General features: G+C 36.4%; 1 protein-coding gene across 1 annotated transcript; it reads right to left on the bottom strand.

Moving 5' to 3' along the window:
- Window positions 1–194: 194 nt before the first annotated feature.
- On the bottom strand, window positions 195–6,775 carry LOC104088872 (pentatricopeptide repeat-containing protein At1g71210, mitochondrial). The gene is made up of 3 exons (XM_009593617.4): window positions 3,707–6,775; window positions 2,840–3,122; window positions 195–601 (listed from the first exon to the last, which is right to left on the bottom strand). The coding sequence occupies exon 1, from the start codon at window positions 6,405–6,407 to the stop codon at window positions 3,753–3,755; it is 2,655 nt and encodes an 884-aa protein (XP_009591912.1). The 5' UTR covers window positions 6,408–6,775; the 3' UTR covers window positions 195–601; window positions 2,840–3,122; window positions 3,707–3,752.
- Window positions 6,776–17,310: the final 10,535 nt, after the last annotated feature.

Raw genomic sequence — 17,310 nt, forward strand, 5'->3', positions numbered from 1 at the left:
ATTCTTCCCTCCATGGGAAAGATTTTTTATAGTTATCAAATATAATGTCCAAATTTGATCAAAGAACTAACATATGATCCTTACATAAATAAGTAATCACAGGAACTGAGGCAGCAAACTTCTCCCAGGTAAATATTCACAATTATTGATACAAACGAAGAAATATATTGTCAAAAAAGACGGGGAGAACTTCCTTTTCTTTTTTTGAAGTAGGTAATTTTATTGATTGAACAGTACCAAGGAGGTACTGATATAGTACAAAAGTCTCTAGTTGACTCCTATGACTGAAAGGAGTAAAAAAATTCTAGGATTCTACGTTATCTTCAAAATTTCTTACACCAAAATTATTAAGTTTGAACGCATTTAGATTATACATAAGAAATATTCCTCTTTTTTCCTTCAAAAAATTCAATCATTTCTTCTTTGCCCACACAATCAAATAATATGCATAAAGGTATGATCTTCCAATCTTTTCTTCATCTCTTTTCCACTGTCTGCCCTTGCCAGCACTGCAGTATCACTTTCAGATCTCCAGGCATCACCCACTGTACACACTGTATTCCATAACCTCAGGAAAATGATCCATATCTGCCATGCAAATCTGCAATGAATAAACAAGTGGTTCACGGTCTCCATTTCTTCCACAGATGAACTGTATCTGCTAAATAAAAGCCAAGAATGTCTCGAACAAGAACTCTTTAAAATGTCTTAAGAATAGCAAATACCCTCAAAGTTCAAATTATATAAACGGATTCTACTACACATCATTTACAGCCCCTCTAGTTTTATACCAACGGAACCAATAAACTAAAATATGAGCATCTGTGTTTGCTTCAATCAGTGCTTAACATTCTACAGGACATACTATCATGAATCAATCAATCACTACATAAGCAACTGCTATACCTCTGCACAAGCAGCTATCATGATAAACGAACCTTTTAAAGAACTCAGCAACAATATATAACAGAATATTAAGCTTTTACCCATTATGTTTTATGGTGCCTGACAATTTCCGTTTATGCTAGATAACCATCTAGAAAAGAAGCTGCATAAGATCGCGCCTGGCAAACTCACTGCTAAGCATCGTACAAGGCTACAAGCTACTACGAAAGTACAAGCTAGCAAGAACTATCTAGCAATATACAGTGAAAAACTACATCAATTCTCCTCAAGGACATCACTAACTTTTGGACCATCTCAAGCAGGGAAGTATTATCTTGATAGGTTTGGCAAAAGGCCGACCACACGACTGAGAAACTTTATTTTGCATCAGAAACAGCAAAAGAACAGGATCAGTTTTGTGATCCACCCGCTGACTAAAGGCCTTTATTGCTAAAACTGAGCCCCAATGGTTATCATGCATTTTAACCAGTAGAGGTGAAGTTGGTATCGTTATGGATGACCTGCAAAGCAGCTTAAGTCCAATGATATAAACTGCTAAGCAGGTGAAAGCAGACATCACTGCTTGAAGACGGGAGGAGACAACCACAATCGTAATGCAGGAACGACGCCTATCACACTCAAATGCTCTTAATGCATTTATGCAGAACCCCTAAAAATAATAATGGTGATGATGAGAGAAATAAATGAAAATATGATGCATAATCACTTGTTAAATTCTTAAACATATACTTCACCAAAACAATAAATAATTTTTTTGATAACCGTGGTGTTGGGGCCAGCTTGCGCGCACCTTGACTAAATACACACGGTACCTGTTGCTTCCCACCAGCACAGATACCGGGTGCTCCGTCTACTAGGGCTTAAATAGATGTAAAGAAATCACCTAGTGTTTTTGCCTCTGCTGAGAACCAAAACAATAAATAATTGTAATGACTATTATCATCATTTAAATCCATCTCCCAATTTGTTTGATACTATTTCCTTTTTCCCTCCCAAAGATTGGCATCTCTCTATAATTAGAAACCAATTAACTTTTATTCCCATTTTGTGATTGACATGCTTGTTGTAGGCTACAGTGCCCCCACTGAGATGAATTACTTGGTATGACAATACCTTTGGTACTTTATTTATATCTAACTTAAGTGTGAAAGTCATCCTTTCTTTCTTAATCTTCGTGTCTAATACAAATTGGGGACACGGGGAATATTTATTATTGCTATCCCAAACTCTTCAAAATCTAATAGAAATCGAAAAACTGAGCCGGAAATAACAACAATGCCCATACATATTTTGGAAATAGATGCATTCAGAAGGACATGATCAACACTTTATATACTAATAAATTACAATGTTGGTGCCCCAAAGTTTTCCATGAAATTTAGTTTTAGGAAATTATTAACTAGAATAGTCAGAGTTCCAGATAGATGCCACAACATGCCAAAGATATTACAACAACAACAACAACCCAATAAAATTCCACTAATGGGGTCTGGGTAGGGTAGTGTGTACGCAGACCTTACCCCTACCCCGAAGGAGTAGAGAGGCTGTTTCCGAAAGACCCTCGGCTCAATAAAATAAAAAGACAAAATGACAAAAAGGAGACAATATTAGTATCACAACAACAATCATAGGATAAATAGGAACACCATGAAATCCAGAAGAAAGATGCAAAGCAAAGGGAGACAATATTAGTAAATATTAGTATCACCACAACAATCATAAGAAAAATAGGAACACCACGAAATCTAGAAGAAAGATGCAAAGCAAAAGCGATAGCTAGTAAATAGGACATGCACTGAAAAGCGTAATAGTAAGCCAAAGATATTAGAACACCTCATTTACAACCCAGAATTCAACAAGATGAAAATAAGCCCAAAATCTACAAACTACTAAAAGTATTTCTATAACCATTTCAAATCAAGTGGTTTCAAACCTGAAGCCGGTAAGCTTGTTAATCGGTTGGCTATCACATCGTTGAGGCTTTTCTCCATGGTCCCGATACCACTTCTCAACCTTTCAGATTCATTTGGGGCACAGGACATGACATCCCTTATGTGGCCACTTCACTGACTCATTGAATTGAATCCAGAAAATTCTTCCGGCCAACAGCCAGGAGTACTCCATCTTCAAATGCACTAATATTTCCATTTAGGTTTCATGTGCCACCAACTTACTTCCAGACAGCCACATCAGTAATCACATCCAAGCAAATCAACCTAAAATGCAGAATTTCAAAGTCAGATTTTTAGAGTACTCGAAAGAAAAGGACAATGTGAGGGCTGCTTCTTCCCTTCAGTAGTTGAACATTGAATATGAATGAAAACACAGAAAATCCAATAGCCCTAGCAACAGTCTAAAGGCAGTTGAAAGACCATAAGCTAAACACGGGTTAAGGGCGAGCTCTCATGAAAAAACTTCTTAAGAAAAGAGCTCCGGAGGCAAGGCGAAGTGCGCTAATAATATAGGAAGTGAGCAAAGTTTACAATGTGAGAGGAATTCCCAAGGCTTCATAAGAGATCAAATTTTGCTTTTATAGGTAACACTTCCATAACAGAGAGATACAAGGTGAAGTTAAAAAAAATTCCTGGTCATTGCTCATGGTTTTCTCCTGGAGTTGCAACTATGATCCTAGATTACTTCTATAGTCTTTTAGTCATAGGAGTTGGGTCCTGAAAGAAGTAAAACAGCCAGAGTTCTTTTATATCTTTTGTGGGGGGAAAGCTAAAGGAAGCTGATGTTTTTTCTCCTCACAAGAGGAATACAACAAAGTAAAATATCAAACAATGTTGCATTTCAATACCTGAATGAGGGACCCCATTCCATCTAGAATGAAATTCAAAGCTAGCTTAAACAAATGCCTTTGTAGCCTCAGTCAGATCAAAACCTTTACTGAACATTTCTTCCATCCACTTTCTAGCCTCAGAAGATCGACCAACTTTTAAGAAGCCGTGAACTAATATATCGTAAGTCCATCGATTTGGCTCATGTCCTTTCTTGCATAATCTGTCGAAATACTTGCAAGCAAGGTCCATTTCACTTATGGTTAGTTTTCTCAACAACAAATTGTAAGTGTATACGTCAAGTGGAAAGCATTGTTGAATCAGTTCTTCCATTTCCAATATATCTCCATCCAGATTACTACCACCAGAGAAAGTCTTTATCAGCTCCCCTAGTGCTAAGCTGTGATCCTTCATATTGCGCAAATCTCTTGAGTGCATCCAAGCACTGAAGACTCTTGGAGTTTGTAAAGAGTGTAACAAAAGTACATTGCCAATGAAGGATGACACCCGACGACCAATTTGCATCAAGTCTTCGACCAGAAGAATAGCCTTATAATAATCTTTTTGCGAGCAAAGCAATTTAACAAGTTCCTCATAACATTCCATACTTGGCCGCAAAACAGTTGATCTCATCTCCCAGAAGATGTTCCACGCATTTTCGGGCTTGTTAGCTTTACAAAGGCCAACAATCATGGTGTTCCATAATTTTCTTCCTAGACTTCTTCTATTGGACAAGTCACGAAAGTAGTTTAAAGCATCAGCAATTTTTCCAGCTTTCAAGTAACTTTGCAATATTAAAATGTCAGACTGCAAATTCGGCGTGATATCATTTCTCTTCATCATCTCAAAAACATCTCTGGCCAGCTCAGCCTTTCCGGCATGACCAGCTCCATCGATGAAGTAATTATAAATGAGGCAGCTAGGCTCATGCCGAGACAATTGAACCTCTAATAAACTGTAAAATAGCTTCTCCGGATCCTCCATCTGACATAAACAACAAATAACCGCCCTGTACAATCTCCGATCTGGACTATGACCTTTTTCTTGCATTTCTATTAACAATCTTGCTGCAATATCTCCCCTACTTGACTTGTTAAAGCCACTAATCAAGTGAAAATAAGTATTCTTGTTAGTAACCCTATCCAATCTGCTGAGCTCTCCATGTACCAAGTATCCATCTTCCACCCTGCTGGCCCTACATAAGGCTGATATGAACTTGTTGTAGGTCGAGTCACTGGGCATGCAATTCCGGTCTAGAGCAGCAAGAACCAACTCCTTCACTCTATCGAGTTTCCCCTCTCTGCAAAGAGCATCAGCAATAATTGAAAATGTCCTCCTACCAGGGAAATAACCTTGTTCAATGGCATTCTTCAGCACGAAATATGCTTCATCGACGCTTGCATCACCTAATAGAGTATTTATCAGATAGTTATAGGTCATACTACTTACAGAGAGTCCAAATTCAGCTCTCGAATCATACAACTCCAAGGCAACATCAGCCATCCCCACCTTGCAGAAGAAGCACAAAGTTACATTCATGGTGACATCGTCAGGTACTATATCTTGATCCTTCATGTCCATCAACAAGTCATAAACCTGCTCTAACCTGTTCTCTCTTAAAAGCCGACACACTAAGCTGTTATAGCGAAATACATCAGGAACATACCCATCAAACAGTTTCTTGCCTTTCAGAAATTCTACTGCCTCACTTAGCTCCCCGGCCTGAGCAAGGTCCTTAATCCACACACTATATGCCTGTTCCATCGGAACCAAACCAGACTCTCTAAAATCCTGAACCAAACTTGCAGCTCTCATAAACTGCTTACTTTTACACAAAGCATCCACAAGATTAGCCACCACAATGCCACTCAACCCTACCCCTCCATTTCTCAACAACCCTCTAAGATACTCCTCAGCTCGATCCAGCTCCGTTTGCTGGCAAAGACTCTTAACGAATATAGCATGTGTTATCGAATCCTCAAAACCCCTAAACTTAATCTGCTTCAAAACCATCTCAAACGCATCATAAAAACCATCCTCCACCAATGCATTAAGCAACACATGATAAGCAAACGCATCCAAATCAACACCCTGAAAACGCATTCTACCGAACAGTTGGAGTGCAAGCTCAGGCTTGCCAGCCACCGAATATCCAATGACCAAAGTATTGTAAAATCTCGCTTTATGAAAATACCTTTGCTTCATATACTTATCCAAAAACTCAACCATCAAAGACATCAACTTTGCCTTCGACAAAATCTTAAAAATGGCATTAAACGTCGCCCGGGTATGATGAAAACCCGGCTGTCGACCCGCCCAATCAAAGAACTTCAAACAGGATAAAACATCCTTGTTTTTCTCGTAATTTAACACGTCAAGCACCAAAGCTTCGGAGAGTCTAAGGTTAAATCGAGACAGTGAAATATCAGCTGTAATATCATCTTGTGTCTTCAATATATCAAAGATCCGATCGAAAACTGGGTTTTTTCTGCTCATGAACCACTCCTTAAAGGACAAAACAACATCTTTGGGCTGTAATTCAATTGTTCTAGAAGTTGACAAAACATTAGAAGAAGAAACTGATACAGATGAAGGTAAAAATGGATATGCAAGGATTGAATTGGCGGCGGCAGGAGGAGTATTAGTGGAGTATAATACATATAGAGGATGATTGAAGAGAGCTCTAGTTTTTTGCCTCGCCTGTCTGATTGTTAACAACATGTTTGATAAAATGTCTCTGTTAGCTGAATCTAAGATTGTACTTGCAAAATCGTGTTCATATGAAATCGAACGAATCTTAGTTTTGTTCAGAGTGGCTTCCTCCTCAACATAATGAAGCTCGCTCCTATGAAGATTTGAAGCCCAGTAGATAATGTCACCGGAGCCCCGAGAATGGTGACGGCCCAAATTTGTAGTATTAACAATCTCGGCGGCACTGAAATTGAATACCCTACGATGTTGTTTTCCTTTTCCTTTTACTTTTTTTTTTGTTTTTTTTGTTTTTGGAGGTAACGTGCACCCACTTCACTTCACAAATTTACTTTTCGTTATTTTGTTATTTAATTTTTTATTTTTATTAACTTTTTTTGGATTAAGTATTTTCTTTGTAGGAATCATTTTTATCCTCTAAATTAGAACTTCAAAATTAGAATTAGTCGAGAAAGGAGAAAAATAAAAGAAAAAGATAGTATGCTTTTTTGGGCATTGGGATGATAAAGAGCCTCCTTTTACAGTTTTACTATTGGACCCTAATATTCTCCTAAAGTTAAAATTAACTCTAAAATTGATCCTCCTTTTAACAGAAGTTGATATAAAATATATGGGTCTTTTAGGTAAATACATGACATTGATTTATTAATTCACGTATAAATAAATTTAACGCATTCACACTCCGACCTATTAACCAATTTTTTTTTTTAAGAGACACCAACATTTTATCCCTTTATTCAAGAAGTAGACAAAGACATTAATTTTTTCTTACAGTAACTTTCATATGCATATTAATGTGAGATTCATAGACAAATGATAAATAATCTAACGTCAGCTTTTGACAGAACTAGCAGGGAAAATTAATTTACATATGGCAAAATACAATTCACAATACTGTATCACGTACTAAGTACATAGTTAAAAGAGATTTTTACACGGTTGAGCATTTCTTTAGAATTATTTTAAAAAATGGCATCACTCTTTGTTTATTCCATAACTAGCAATTCTTTTTACAGATTAAGCACACAATTAATGAGTAAACATAATGCACAATTCATGGGATAGATTCTTATCCTTATTTATTTTTTCACTCTCTTTCTCCTCTTATCTAAATTTCATTTAGCATTTAATTTTCTTTCTCCTCTTATTAGAGGTGAAAGTGGACGAATCCTAATGGTATTTTGATAATTTATTACCACTGTGCATACAATATATACAATGTATATAATAATGGTATTAATTTATAAGAAGTGCATATACAATATATATGAGATGTATATTTTTCAAATATATGACGTGTATATACGTAATTAATATATACAAAATATGTCATATGTATTTTCTATATATAAAAAGAATATACTACTTGTATATGTATAATATTTTTTGTATATATTTAAAAATACACATATATATATATATATATATATATATATATATATATATATATATATATATATATATATATATAATATATAATATACAGTTTATCTACATATAATACCAAAAATATGGCGGATTACTAGTTTACAATTTTTTTGACAAACCCAACACACAAAAGAAATTTTCAACTCATTGCACAAATTTATTGTTTTTAAAAAAAGATTAGTTCTACTACAAATTAAAAAGAGAAAGGGGAGATATGATGGAATAAGATATAAGAAGCAAGACTTGAAACATGGGCATAAAGGATCCCCGTATAATAGTATAGTATTAGTTACGGCCACCATAATGGGAAGAGAGAGAAATATTAAAATCATCATTACCATTTACCAATAAAATGAATAAAAATACTCCTAAAAGATAAAACTCCGTTTAGAAACATGAATTTCGCTGGGATTGGAGTGATGGGATGCCGGTTTGATAGTTAGATTCCAGTTGGATTGTGAAAATTTGCTAAGACCGTATAAATTTTTTTAACTTATTACCTAGTTATGTTTTTTCCCCTAGTTAAAATGCCTTTCGTATATGGTTGTACTAGGGCTATGAGTGGCTCAATGGTGAGGGTAGTAAACGTTTACTTTAATCCCAAAAAATTTTGAGACCCCAAAAAGTATTAATGATGGAATACAGAATAATATTGTTACTTAAACCGCCAAGATTGTCGAAAAAAGTACAAAATGTGTCTAAAAAAGAAAGAAACAAAGAATCCCTACTTTTTAACATTAGAAATATTTTACAACTTTGAATTAAACTACTTAAATTTTTATATTAACAAATAACGTTTTTTACAACAAGATTCAAGGTAATATATTGCAAATATATGGCTAATATCTTATTAACTTGAAGTCTTGAACTAACCCTTGCTAATATAAATAATAATATTACTAAGTGAACTTAAAAGTCTTATATCTTCTAAGAATACTACACTTTAAATAAGTACGGGAAAAAATTAATTTTTTTGCCTATATTTATACATGTGTATAAAATTTGGATTCTATTACAAAGTATCGGGCAATACTTGTTGCAAAACATGAACATGTTCCACGATAATGGAGCAAGTAAAAATCTTGGTTATAAGCGTCATATGCACCCAATTAATCATGTCAACAATTTGCAATCTTAAAATGACACATTTATTAATATGAGCATCCTCCTTCAGATTACTTATTTGCAAGATTAATTTTGTTTCAAACTTATGTCGAGTTATTTGCAGTATTTTTTCATGGGTAAATGATGCAAATTACTGATGCTACAGAGATAAGGAGAAGCCTATTGTCACAATTAAAAAATTAAAAAGATTCCTAATAGAAATATGGGTATGTTTTTATATTTTTGTTTCAAATTTTTGTTGAGTTCTAAGCAATAAATTCTTTAAACGATAGCGTACACTTTCAAAGATAATTTTTTTTCACTCACAAAGAATTGGAACAAATGTTTACTACTTATTCTAGAGCTGGGTCCATTGAGTTTTCAAGTATTTTATGCAGTATTATGTGGTTTTGGGACGTTCAAATAACAAAATAATTTTTTCTTAATATTAGTAGATCATGCAACATATTCTTGCATTATTGTGAGACAATCCGTTTTTACACTCAGCTTATGGCAAGAATATATTAGGAGTAGTGAGATGTACCACCTTGTGGACATGCAATGTTGCTATTGTTGCAAAAATTAAAAGAATAGCCTTATTAGAAGTTTAAAAGTTTGTCCCCAAAAGTGAAAAGTGAGTATTTTTGTGCATGTGCGTAAATATCTTAAATTCCTTAAAGTCACTCTATATATTTCTTTTTATAAAATTTCACAATATTTTTTAACCTCCTTGTTCTCCATTTTTCTGCCAATCACTTACAGAATCTCAGGACTATCTTTTATTCCTCTTTTACTTCTCATGAAAGCCCATTCTGATTTCAATTATACGATCTTTAAAAGAAATCATGCCATTTTAAATCTATTTTTCTGATTTTTGAGTTTTTTTTTTGTTGCTTCATATTTTTAGTTTTATTTTTGTTTATGTTTTGATCAAGTTAAATTTTATAGCTGGTGTCTTCAAGTTTTTTGAAGTTTTGATCTTGAAGGTCTCTCGCGTTTTGGACAAACTAGATAAACTCTTTGGTAAAGTTGAATTGCCGCTCGTCCTCAAGATTTTTTATTTTTTGGTATATCAAGTTTCAACTCTGAAGTGTCTCTTGTCCTCAAGATTTTTCGGTGTTTAAACTTCAAGTTATCTTAAATTTTTGCCTTCAATTTCTTTCAGGCTAAAGTATTTCAACGAATTAGTAACAACCTACAAAATTTACCACCAAACATGATGTATAAAATTGCCATAACTATACTCTAGACATGTGATGATCTTGCCAAACTTTGAAGTTTTAAATATTTGGTGGTAAAGGCTTATGCTGATGATTTTGATGCTCTACAGTTATACTTCAATGCTGGTTGTGAAGTAATTCCAAGTGATCATTCACCGTCACCGATTGATAAAAAGAAATGAAGTTCTTATGGTTAAACATATCTGACAAGAACGTACGATGTTTTGGTGCCTCCTTATGTTTGCTTTACTTTTCTGATAATTAATTCCCTTCAGATAATGTATTTTCCAACTGTATTGAATATAATATCATTAATATTTATAATTTTTTTTAAATATAGCATCACTCTTTGTTTATTCCATAACTAGCAATTCTTTTTACAGATTAAGCACACAATTAATGAGTAAACATAATGCACAATTCATGGGATAGATTCTTATCCTTATTTATTTTTTCATTCTCTTTCTCCTCTTATCTAAATTTTATTTAGCATTTAATTTTCTTTCTCCTCTTATTAGAGGTGAAAGTGAACGAATCCTAATGGTATTTCGATAATTTATTACCACTGTGCATACAATATATACAATGTATATAATAATGGTATTAATTTATAAGAAGTGCATATACAATATATATGAGATGTATATTTTTCAAATATATGACGTGTATATACGTAATTAATATATACAAAATATGTCATATGTATTTTCTATATATAAAAAGAATATACTACTTGTATATGTATAATATTTTTTGTATATATTTAAAAATATACATATAATATTTATATATATATATATAAAAATATAATATACAGTTTATCTACATATAATACCAAAAATATGGCGGATTACTAGTTTACAATTTTTTTGACAAACCCAACACACAAAAGAAATTTTCAACTCATTGCACAAATTTATTGTTTTTAAAAAAGGATTAGTTCTACTACAAATTAAAAAGAGAAAGGGGAGATATGATGGAATAAGATATAAGAAGCAAGACTTGAAATATGGGCATAAAGGATCCCTCGTATAATAGCATAGTATTAGTTACAGCCACCATAATGGGAAGAGAGAGAAATATTAAAATCATCATTACCATTTACCAATAAAATGAATAAAAATACTCCTAAAAGATAAAACTCCGTTTAGAAACATGAATTTCGCTGGGATTGGAGTGATGGGATGCCGGTTTGATAGTTAGATTCCAGTTGGATTGTGAAAATTTGCTAAGACCGTGTAATTTTTTTAAACTTATTGCCTAGTTATGTTTTTTCCCTAGTTAAAATGCCTTTCGTATATGGTTGTATTAGGGCTATGAGTGGCTCAATGGTGAGGGTAGTAAACATTTACTTTAATCCCTTGTCTAGAGTATAGTTTGGTAAAGTTGAATTGCCGCTCGTCCTCAAGATTTTTTATTTTTTGGTATACTAAGTTTCAACTCTGAAGTGTCTCTTGTCCTCAAGATTTTTCGGTGTTTAAACTTCAAGTTATCTTAAATTTTTGCCTTCAATTTCTTTCAGGCTAAAGTATTTCAACGAATTAGTAACAACCTACAAAATTTACCACCAAACATGATGTATAAAATTGCCACAACTATACTCTAGACATGTGATGATCTTGCCAAACTTTGAAGTTTTAAATATTTGGTGGTAAAGGTTTATGCTGATGATTTTGATGCTCTACAGTTATACTTCAATGCTGGTTGTGAAGTAATTCTAAGTGATCATTCACCGTCACCGATTGATAAAAAGAAATGAAGTTCTTATGGTTAAACATATCTGACAAGAACGTACGATGTTTTGGTGCCTCCTTATGTTTGCTTTACTTTTCTGATAATTAATTCCTTTCAGATAATGTATTTTCCAACTGTATTGAATATAATGTCATTAATATTTATAATTTTTTAAAAAATAAATTAAAGCATTAGTGTCTTACAATACATGCATCACTTTAGAGGGAATGAAAAATATTTTATTTGTAAAATACTTTAGTCATTTTAAGTACATGTGTTTCATCAAAGATATACTTTGTTACGTGGTATCAGAGTTCTTTCAAATCATAATTACTTGATGTGTGTGTGTCTGTGTGCGTCTTGACATTATAATCACTTTTAGTTTCACCAAAATACCCCTACCAAACTCGTTAAAATAAAGATTTTCAAAGATTTTTTAAATAAAAATACCCTAATTTTCATCTCTACTTCCAAGACCCCATCTCGAATTTCCTCTGTTGTTTAATTCCTAGAGGCTCCTCCTCCAAATTTGTTTATCCTTTTGTATACGGGTAAAATCGAGCTCGATATTCGATCGAGCTTCCGAACTCCTTGATTGGGCCAGGGTCGAAATATCTGTGATTGGGTGAAGTCGAGCTCAAAGATCGATCTGACGACTAACACTACTAACCAAGATCGGCACATGATGATTATAATCGAACCCAAAGCACTATCAAAATTAGCCATTGAAACCATTAGATTTGCCTTCGAATTTGTCGAAGGCGTAATCGGTCATGTTTCTAACGGTCTCGAAGAAGGCTTTTCCAACTCATTCGACAGGGGTCCGTAATTCTCGCCATAAACCAATTATTATGGCGAAAATCACGTAACGACTAAAAAAGGGAACCAACGGTCAGCAAATCAAGGATTTTGCCTTTTATAGAACAATAAAATAATATCTCAAATGGTAGATCTCCCCTAATATATAAGGGGGACTTGACAATCCATTAAGGACATTGTAACATATACTGATAATTAATATATTCTCCAAGCTCCTACTCTTTGATATTTTTCTGTCAATAAAAGTGTATTCAACTCAAGGGTGGCTGGCATTCTTAAAATTGGAATCATTCAATTCCTGTGGTTTGCAGTTATTTATCGCTATTTATTTTAATTGCAATCTAATTTATCGCTTTGTATCAAGTTAATCCACATATCTTTATAACCACTAACAAATTCAATTGTTATCCGATTTTGAGGGTAAACGGTTTGGCGCCCACCGTGGGGCTAAGGATAATAGTGGTTATTTGATGCAAATCTTCATAACACACACTACTTTACACTTGCTCTTTGAAAGATCTTTGGTTTCAGGCAAAAAATGTCAAACTCTCAATTAGCACCCTTATATATCAACAACAAGTCCAATCATCAGGGTGAGAATAACAACATAGCGCCCGGTAACGCAGGGCCACCCGCTGGTCCCATAGGAATTTCGATTGCAGATCTGATTGATGTTAATTCACATGTGGCGATCGACACCAACTTGCCTACCGACCCCGAAAATAGCATCCGTGGTGGGGCCCGATCGGCGACTCGAAACACACAAAATAATGAAGAAGACAGGATCAGCCTACGGATGATCTTCGAAATGCTGCAAGCTCAACAGGTGGCGATAGCTCAGTTTCAGAGCCAAAGCCAGACGCCGAGCAGGGTTGAACCCGATCCGCCCCGTGAAGTCACCCTCATAAATGAACCGGTCATAGTCAGGTCAAATGAACAAGAATCGGGTACTAATCTCGAGATTATAAAGATGAACGATGAGTTGACAAAGCGAATAGAATCAGGGGAAAAGAAAATCGAGGCGAACAACAAAAAGGTGGAAACCTACAATTCCAGGGTGGATCAAATCCCAGGAGCACCTCTGATATTGAAAGGACTGGATTCCAGGTAGTTCGTGCAAAAACCTTTTCCTCCGAGGCTCCAAAGCCAATCCCCCCAAAAAATTTTGTATGCCCGAAATACCTAAGTATAACGGAACGACCGATCCAAACGAGCATGTAACTTCTTACACGTGTGCCATCAAAGGTAACGACTTGGAAGGCGACGAGATCGAGTCAGTTCTACTGAAAAACTTTGGGGAGACCCTGTCAAAAGGAGTTATGACATGGTATCACAACTTACCTCCTAATTTTATTGATACATTTGCTATGCTTGCAGACTCCTTCGTGAAAGCACATGTTGGTACCATCAAAGTCGAAACCAGGAAATCGGACCTTTTCAAAGTTAAACAGAAGAATAACGAGTTGCTCAGAGAATTCGTGTCCCATTTCCAAATGGAACGAATGGACCTACCGCCAGTCGCTGATGGTTGGGTTGTTCAAGCTTTCACTCAAGGACTCAATATTCGAAGCTCGGTGGCTTCACACCAACTAAAGTATAATTTGATAGAATACCCTGCTGTTACCTGGGCAAATGTACATAACAGGTATCAATCAAAAATCAGAGTCAAAGATGACCAACTCGGGGCCCTTTGGAGTCTGTTTATCCCGTCAGATCCTCGACATAGTCAAGAGAGATATCGATCGTGAACCAAGATCAAACATGGATCGATATCTACCATATAATGGAGATCGAAGGAGCAGTGGGTCGAGGCAGAACCCCCTAAGGAACGATAGGATAAATGATCAAGGGGGAAGCAGCCGGGGGCTCATGACCACAAACATCTTCGACAGGTCCATCGGGCCTAAAGAAGCGCCGAGACTATCAGAGTATAACTTTAATGTCGATGCTGCCGCTATCGTATCTGCTATCGGGCGCATCAGTGATACCAAATGGCCTCGACCTCTACAATTCGATCCAGCTCAAAGGGACCCTAACTAGATATGCAAATATCATGGCACTCACGATCATAGAATGGAAGATTGTCGACAGCTGAGAGAAGAAATAGCCCGTTTATTCAACAATGGGCACCTTCGAGAATTCTTGAGTGACCGAGCCAAGAACCACTTTAGAAATAGGGATTCTAACAAACAGACAGGACAAGAAGATACCGAACCTCAACACGTCAAAAATATGATCATCGGTGGAGTCGATATCCCACAATGGCCGATGTTGAAACGCACCAAAGTATACATCATTAGGGAGAAACGGACTCGAGACTACGTACCAGAAGGAATTTTATCTTTCAGCGATGAGGATGCGAAAGGGATCATACAGCCTCACAATGATGCACTGTTAATATCTGTACTCGTAAATAAAACTCGAATTAAACGTGTGTTGCTTGATCCAGGTAGCTCGGCCAATATCATTCGGTCGAGGGTCGTGGAACAGCTCGGTCTATGAGACAAAGTCATGCCTACAGTCTGAATTCTAAACGGGTTCAACATGGCATGTGAAACCACTAAGGGAGAGATAACATTACTAGTGAATATCACCGGAACCATACGAGAGGCCAAGTTTTATGTGATCGGAGGAGACATGAGGTACAACGCCCTTCTCGGAAGGTTGTGGATCCACAACATGAGGGAAGTGCCCTCAACTCTTCACCAAGTGTTAAAATTCCCAACTCCGAAAGGGATTAAGACAGTCTACGGGGAACAACCGGCCACGAAAGAGATGTTTGCAGTCGAAGAAGTGATTCCTATATGAGTACTCATAACATCGAAGGAACCAAATTCGGGCGCGAACCAAGAGTCCAAATAGCAGTCACCGACACCGGCCATGACCTAATCGGATAAGCAGGGGACTTATGAAGACAATGATTATGGGGTCCCCCGATCTTTTATAATCCCTGATGACTCCGACGCAATCAAATCAATAGTCGAAGAGCTGGAACAAGTTATATTGGTCGAGCATCTGCCCGATCGGAAGGTATACCTGGGCACGGAGTTAACTCTCGAGCTCAGGAAAAAACTTATTCAATTTTTTGTAACTAATATAGATTGTTTAACTTGGTCCCATCTTGATATTACACGGATACCGTCGGAGATAACCACTCACAAACTAAGCCTGGACCCGAAAATCAATTCGGTCAAGCAGAAGAGGAGGCCCCAGTCCGAGGTCAAATATGCTTTCATCAAGGACGAGGTATCTAAACTCCTTAAAATAGGGTCAATTCGGGAGGTTAAATACCCGGATTGGTTAGCAAACGTAGTGGCAGTCCCTAAAAAAGGGAATAAACTAAGAATGTGTGTAGATTACAAAAATTTGAATAAAGCATGCCCCAGATACTCTTTTCCTTTGCCCAACATCGACCGTATGATCGATACCACGGACGACCACGAGATCCTCAATTTTCTCGATGCCTATTCCGGGTACAACCAAATACGGATGGACCCAGGTGATCAGAAAAAAACCTCCTTCATCACTAAATACGACACATACTGTTATAATGTAATGCCGTTTGGATTGAAAAATGTTGGTGCCACATACCAACGCTTAGTAAATCGGATGTTCGAAGAACAAATAGGAAAATCGATGGAAGTTTATATTGATGATATGTTGGTTAAGTCCCTGCGAGCAGAGGACCATTTAAAACATTTACAGTAAACCTTTAGCATATTGAAGAGGTACAATATGAAGCTGAACCCAGAAAACTGTGCGTTCGGAGTTGGATCGGGTAAATTCCTTGGGTTCATGGTATCCAACCGAGGAATCAAGATCAACCCCGACAAGATCAAAGCCATAGAAGATATCATGGTCATAGACAACGTAAAGGTCGTGCAAAGGCTAACAGGGCGCATAGCCGCTCTGGGGCGATTTATCTCAAGGTCGTCTGACAAGAGCCACCGATTCTTCGCACTGTTGAAAAAGAAGAATAACTCTTCATGGACTCCAAAATGCCAACGAGCTTTGGAGGAACTAAAGAAGTACTTATCGAGTCCGCCGCTAATTCACACACCAAAGACAGACAAACAACTATACGTGTACTTGGCGTTCTCGGAGATAGCAGTAAGTGGAGTCCTAGTTCGGGAAGAATGAAGTACGCAATTTCTGATCTATTATGTTAGTAGGACCTTAGGTGAGGCAGAAACTAGGTACCCTCACCTAGAAAAATTAGTGCTCGCCTTGCTAAGCGTCTCCAGGAAACTAAAACCATACTTCCAATGTCACCCCATATGTGTCGTAACAACTTACCCATTAAGGAACGTTATGCATAAGCTCGAACTCTCAGGCCGATTGGCCAAAAGGGTCGTGGAAGTAAGTGGTTACGATATTTAGTACCGGCCCCGGACCGCCATTAAGTCACAAATTTTGGCAGACTTCGTGGACTACTTTACGCCTACCTTAATACCCAGTGCCGAAAGAGAGTTACTGATTAACTCGAGGACTTTTTCGGGAATCTGGACCCTCTTCACGGACGGTGCCTCAAACGCAAAAGGGTCCGGACTTGGCATCGTACTAAAGCCACCAATAGGTAATATAATTAGGCAATCTATTAAGACTGTGAA

Source organism: Nicotiana tomentosiformis, chromosome 7 (genome assembly GCF_000390325.3).
Source record: "Nicotiana tomentosiformis chromosome 7, ASM39032v3, whole genome shotgun sequence".
Classification (NCBI taxonomy): Eukaryota; Viridiplantae; Streptophyta; class Magnoliopsida; order Solanales; family Solanaceae; genus Nicotiana; species Nicotiana tomentosiformis.